The sequence below is a fragment of the Glossina fuscipes genome, unplaced genomic scaffold (genome assembly GCF_014805625.2).
Source record: "Glossina fuscipes isolate IAEA_lab_2018 unplaced genomic scaffold, Yale_Gfus_2 2, whole genome shotgun sequence".
NCBI lineage: Eukaryota > Metazoa > Arthropoda > Insecta > Diptera > Glossinidae > Glossina > Glossina fuscipes.
Window position 1 is genome coordinate 29,547,012 of NW_023998416.1, and position 6,087 is coordinate 29,553,098.

General features: G+C 31.4%; 2 protein-coding genes across 4 annotated transcripts in view; both read right to left on the bottom strand.

The window, feature by feature from the left end:
• The window catches only part of LOC119632960, a 131,054-nt gene extending 127,829 nt beyond the window's left edge, over positions 1 to 3,225 (bottom strand). Inside the window, exons 1-2 of one of the 3 annotated variants that reach the window (XM_038026127.1) lie at positions 2,780 to 3,225; positions 1,338 to 1,628 (exon numbers count right to left, since the gene is read on the bottom strand). In XM_038026127.1, coding sequence (XP_037882055.1) covers positions 1,338 to 1,349 — 12 coding nt within the window. In that variant the 5' untranslated portion in view covers positions 1,350 to 1,628; positions 2,780 to 3,225. Of the gene's footprint in view, positions 1 to 1,337; positions 1,629 to 2,679 lie in introns of all 3 variants that reach the window. The other 2 variants (XM_038026128.1, XM_038026126.1) reach the window with 2 other exon arrangements.
• An 18-nt stretch (positions 3,226 to 3,243) lies between these two features.
• LOC119632962 (NADH dehydrogenase [ubiquinone] 1 subunit C2) lies at positions 3,244 to 3,795 on the bottom strand. Its single transcript, XM_038026130.1, has 3 exons — positions 3,592 to 3,795; positions 3,381 to 3,524; positions 3,244 to 3,318 (listed from the first exon to the last, which is right to left on the bottom strand). Exons 1-3 carry the CDS (start codon positions 3,749 to 3,751, stop codon positions 3,269 to 3,271), a joined length of 354 nt encoding a protein of 117 aa, XP_037882058.1. The 5' UTR covers positions 3,752 to 3,795; the 3' UTR covers positions 3,244 to 3,268.
• Positions 3,796 to 6,087: the final 2,292 nt, after the last annotated feature.

The following is a 6,087-nucleotide window of genomic DNA, read 5'->3' on the forward strand; positions in this document are numbered from 1 at the left end:
TCGTATCTTACAAAAATATCGTACAGATAACTCTGCTTTAACACGTTGACCGCCGCGTCATACTGCATATACATTATATCGCATAAGTAGCTCTTCTTTAATACGGCAGGAATACTTCAGAACAAAATAATATAAAAAAATGTGTAACCGTGTAAAAAAATAAATATAACATATATCTACAATGTAGATGTATATATAGATATGTAGGGACATACATATATATCTATATATATGAATATATTTAGTTTTATATACATATGCGTTTCATATATATATTGTCAATAAAAGGAAGAACGAAAATCTTCTAAATACATGATGCTTGTGAGGAGAGGAAAGAGAAGAAATACTGCATATTCTTATCAGACATTGGGAATCTTTTCCATTCGCTTTTGACGGTGAAAGCATTCTTGCATTCTTAAGCAGTCTTGTTCGAAAATTTCTCAATGAAAGGAAGAAAGGAAATATTCTAAACACATGATCCTTGTGAAGAGGCGGAAAAGAAGAAACGTGAGATATTTATGACAGACGTGGGGACTTTATTTCATTCGCTTTCAATCACTAAAATTAGTTGCATTTTGTACAAAAAATCAAGCTGGGTAAAGGGGCACTTTGGGTATTCTTTCACTCACACTAAAAATGATTTTAAATAATCATGATCGCACACAAATATGTATTAAATCTAATTAATTACTTTTTGACTAATTTTCGCCCTTAGTAAATATATTTTCCCGTAACTATATATTAATGCCGATTATTCATGATCCTATTTGGGAGTAACCATTATCTTGTTTTCAAAATTGATCTAAGCAAATCAGTCCAAAAATAATACTGGTTTGGATTCCAACTGTTGCACTTCTTGCGATTAAAGGGACGCAAAGCGGAACTTAATTAATTAAAATTATACATTAATTGATTAAGAGTTTATATAAACTGTATGAAATGAATATACGTAGGAAGCCAAGACAACTAGAATAGCTTTTGTAAATAGCGTCAATGATTTCTTCTCGAAGGGAATATGAACCTAGCACTGGTATTGAATAACGCTATTACTACTCCGTGTAATAGTATTAATAAACTATACGGCCGTTGAACACTTTTTTTTAACTCTGAATAGATCGATTTATATATAGAAAGAAAGAAAAGACAAACATGTTTCAATCTACTGATCAATCCTGATGTATATGGTGAAAAATGAAAAAGTTATGATTATCCCAAAAAAAAAAAAAATACTTTTGTGTGTGTGTTTCATTTGTAGCTTGGTATAGCGTATTATAAAGAAATCAGCAACAACAACAATTTCAATATATATATACAAAATATTGTAACAATTTACATACCTTAGTAGCCATACTGCGATGACAACAATGTCCCGAATTTTACAGAACAAAAACAAAGAAGTTGCTTATGATTATTTGTATTCCTTGTTGTTTCAAAAACAAATTTTTATTGTATTTAAGTTTTTCATTTTTTCAAGTGGCACTTAATGCTTTAATTATGCAGATTCAAACTGTTCACTCGAAAACTGTGTGTCTTTGTAGTGGGTAAAGGACTTTTTTTATTCGTTTGCTTTATTTATATTTTGTTTTCTATTCTTAATTTACGGTTACTGTCTATTTCGGCTTATGTTTCTGTTAGACGAAAAAAATGCGTTTTTACCGTAAGAAAATTATATAAGAAAAGGGATTTAGGCCGATCTAGCCGAATCTTTCATGACCAAAATTGAATTTTTTTTCGCTACCCTTACATCGCGCAAGGGCAACCTTCCAATATCCCATAAAGTATTCAAATCCTTCATGGAATGCACCTAAACATGTCCGTTTGTTCGTTTGTCCATATGTCTGTCTGCACAACTGTCTAGTATATGTGGTAAACATTCTCCCGTTAGCGAAAATGAATGGGTCGCCTACAAATTTGCGAAAGAATTTGGGAGGGACCCAAACTTTTCAGAGAACATGTCGACAACGCCATCACGCCTATGAGACAAACACTTTAATTTTGAAAATGGAAAAAATCAGGTGCGCCCACTCCATATTACGGAGCATGAAAATATAGTTCTTTTCCTTTTTTTTGCCTTTTTTGAGATAACGGTGGTGGGTAGAACAGATTCGGTCACGACCGAATAAAATTTTCCTACTTGTTTAATTTGGCCCTTTTTTTTTTAAATAAGTAAACAAACAAACGTAAATTAAAATGTTATTCTTAGGCTTATGTTACCCTATTCGCATTTCAAATAAAATGATATTTTATCACTAATATGTCGGTGAATGCAACCATTCTAAAATGTATTTCCAACATGCACGTATGCACGTATATACATATATATACATATACAGTAACTGCTATATATATATATATATATATATATATATGTAGCGGCTCATCATGACAGTATGGTCATTAAATGTCTTTCTTGGCTTCAACTACTACTACTACTTTTAGAATTAAGTGCTACGACCGAAGAGAGCAGAAATGGGTAAAGATGCATTTACTGTAATTTAAGTATTGATTTTTTTTGTTTTTTTACTCTTTTCACACATTAAGGTACATTTCCTTTAATTATAATTTTCTTCTTAAAATAGCTTGACGATAAATGAATTTTTCAAAGAATCGCATTGAAGAAATTTCATAAAATTTCAAAAATTATTTTTCTTAAATAAATAAAAACAATCCAATAAATACATTATTCTCTGCCTTCTAAGATGTTTCACGACATATTTGCATATTTGGTTCGTTTTACGACTACATCCTCCAAAATCATATTGAATGCTTCATACCGTACCGCACTTTTAATTTTATTGTAGTTTTTCTTTCTTTTTCATCTTTAACTTAAACCACACACAAACTTACAATCAGAGTTTATAAATTTTATTCTGATATCCTTATATTCATTTACTTTCAATCACTTTTATTAAATCACGATATTCGTTCACCGATGTTTACGAAACTAACGCGACTCACTTACTAAGAGCAAATTTCGAGAAAATTTCGAATAATAGCAAACAGTAAATGCATAGGAATTTATAATAACGGTAAGGCATGACATGCGCGTCTCCTAATTCTTGTTGCTGACAAAAACGGGGTTGTTTTCCGCTGCAATTGCTGAATTCAGTTTTTATGAAATGACCCACAAATGCTCTGGATGGAGTATTGACTTTTTTCATTTATTCCTTGCTTCTTTCTCGAAATATTTATAATATTTAAAATCAAAACTTAACTAAGGTTTTAAACATTTTTTGTTTTTCTTTTTTTTTATTGATTTATCGATCTCTTAACGTATAGGCACCCATCTCTCGAGCACATCAGCATACTTTTTACGCTCTGAAAAGCAAAGCACCTAAGTTATTAGACATTAACTCTTTAACGTTCAAAAGACCGCTTACGTATTGGAGGAAAATCATCGGGATGAAGCTGCACATAGTGCCGGAGTATAGCATCACGGGTAGCTAAGTATTCATCGCGTTTCTTGTCTATATATATGCCGAATACTCCGCCAGCTATAGCAAAGGCGATATGCTTTTGAATGCCTAGAAATTTGTCCAATTTTTTTTTTTTTAATAGCTTTTCATTAGGTTACGTCACATACTGACTTACCGCTGAAAGCTGGCCTACGAAAACCCCAATTAAGAAAAGCCGCCAAACCAAAACCGGCCGCAGCACAGGCAACCGGATTGTACACCGAACTTAAAAATCTTGGCTGCCGTCCGACTTTATCCGTCAATAATTCCAAAGGATCAATAACATCAGAACCCATCGTTTGAACGATATACTTTCAACACAACAGTAAAAAAAAGAAAAGTAAATAATTCAACAGCTGTACAAAAATGTCATAATATGTTAAATACAATTCACAATAGAGAATTTAAAACAACAAAAGAAGATAGCAGTAGTGGTGCTGCATAAATTTTGTGAGACAAATGGAAATCAAATTTCGATTATTAAACTTCTTTTGGCCTCTTACTGGCGGTTACCCTCTTCGAAGGTTACCATAGTAAGCCGTATGCGTTTTCAGCAGGAATTTGACTTGATTTTAAGAGCGTTAGTACAGTTAAAATAATTCGCTTATTTATTTTGAGCATTTGTTATACTTCCTATGAGCATTTCAGTTTACTGGTGTCGATCGCACACAATTTACATACAGAAATTATTATGTTAGCAGTATAAGGGAGACACAAACATAATAATTCAATAGTGATTCACAATTTAAAACATTTCGAGCTGTTCACGAGAGAGAGATCGATTTAGTGGTAGTCGAAATTCCAGAGCTTTTTATAACTATCCAATATTAGCTGATCAAAGTATGAATTTTACCACATTTTGTATGATATGTTTTAAAAATGTTTTAAGATATCCAGCAAGGCGTTATTAACGATTAAGCTGCCATTTAGACGGCGTGCTTTAAAATTCATTTAGTAAGATCATACGTATTTTGTTTTTGTAAATCTGGTACCATACGTTTTCCGTTCCTCCTAGCATGCATTGCTGACTGTTCGCCAAATGTGTATGTTAGTGAGGAAACAAGGAACTGTAAGGCTGAGGGATGGAAAGGAAAGGAAAGGCTTACAATAATATTCAAATAGCTTATTAAGCAATTATTGAAGTATTAAAGAAAAATTCATTTCTGAAAAAAATTCAAAAATGCCGAGAAGCACTATCAATGTATGTGGCATATGGGATCCAAATTTGAATTAGGAAAAAAATATATTTGTATAATCTACATGCCTATATTCAGTGCAACGTGTAGGATAGTTTAGAAATATATACATTTTTGTGGTCGATGATGTGCGGCGAGTATTTGAGCGTAAAAGTTGAATTTTCTTTAATAAACAGTCCTATGTATTTCAACAGACTTTGTTTTTCAAAGATTTGAGTGAAATTTGAGTGAAAAACACGACGATTGTTTTTGAGCTATGCTGCTTACACGTTTTCAAAAATTGTCTTGCGAAAAAAATATATATTATAACTTTCAACTGTCCCTACACCGCCATGTAATTGTATTCGAAAAATCAAACTTTCAAATCAAATCGTTTGAAACTGTGCCCCACGTCGCTGTATGTTATTCTTGCCTATTTAAGAGATCATTTAAGCCAAAAAAAAAAAAAAAAAAAAAAAAAAATGGATTTTTTAAATTATGCACTATGTCAACTTCTTTTGAAAATGCGCAATTAAATTGCGTCGCAAAAATTGAACGATGACGCGTATGACAGGTTATATGTAATATGAAATTAGATTGAAATGAAGAGACTTGACAAAATGACGAAAATATTTTCTAAAATACGTTATTATGGCAAATGCACGTTCATGATTATGAAATTTTATGAGGAGATTCCATAAGGATTTGTTGTTGTACTTCTTTCATGACGAGTACACTCGTCATACACATTTAACTGATCAGGTATTTCAACTTTTTAAAGTCTACTTACAATCCAATCATATAACAGAATATATTTCAGCAATTTTTTCCAAATCGCTCAAGGTTTATATGCAAATTCTCGTACGGACAAAGCACGTCAGGCACAGTAGCGTCAAGTCACTGTTTGGCATAATAAAACTAATGAATGAATAAAACAAAAACCAACTAAGACTAGGGAACCTCTTATGACTGTATGCGAAAGTATTAACGATGGAATTATTTTTTGTCTCTTTTTTTTTTTTTTAAGAAAATTTGGAACTAAATGTTTCAGAGATGTGGGAAATCGAATTCGATGTAACTACGCTTAATAAAAGAAATTGTCGCATTAAACAACAACGAGTATCCACATTTAGTATTATTATTTAAATAGAAATAAAATTATCATAAACACATTGTTTTCTCATACAATTATTATTTATTTTATTTGCAAGCATAAAAAAGCAAATATATATTTATTGCATATAAATATAAAACTAGATGTATAGTAAAAATACACAATCGTAGCCAAAAAATTTTAACATACGTATGCTAACGTAATGCATATAGTACGCGTGTATATATATAGAAACACAACTTAATTTTCTTTAAATAATTTTCTGGCTGTAATAAACTTTAAGGCAATTCTTTAGGACACTTTCAAACACATCATGTTTTTTTTTTTGAAAAGCTTTTCTTGT

Coding starts and splice junctions, on each gene's coding strand:
- LOC119632962 (XM_038026130.1), bottom strand. CDS start 3,751: ATGGGTTCTGATGTTATTGATCCTTTGGAATTATTGACGGATAAAGTC. Junction 3,525..3,591: donor TCGTAGGCCAGCTTTCAGCG/GTAAGTCAGTAT, acceptor ACAAATTTCTAG/GCATTCAAAAGCATATCGCC. Junction 3,319..3,380: donor CGATGATTTTCCTCCAATAC/GTAAGCGGTCTT, acceptor TTTGCTTTTCAG/AGCGTAAAAAGTATGCTGAT.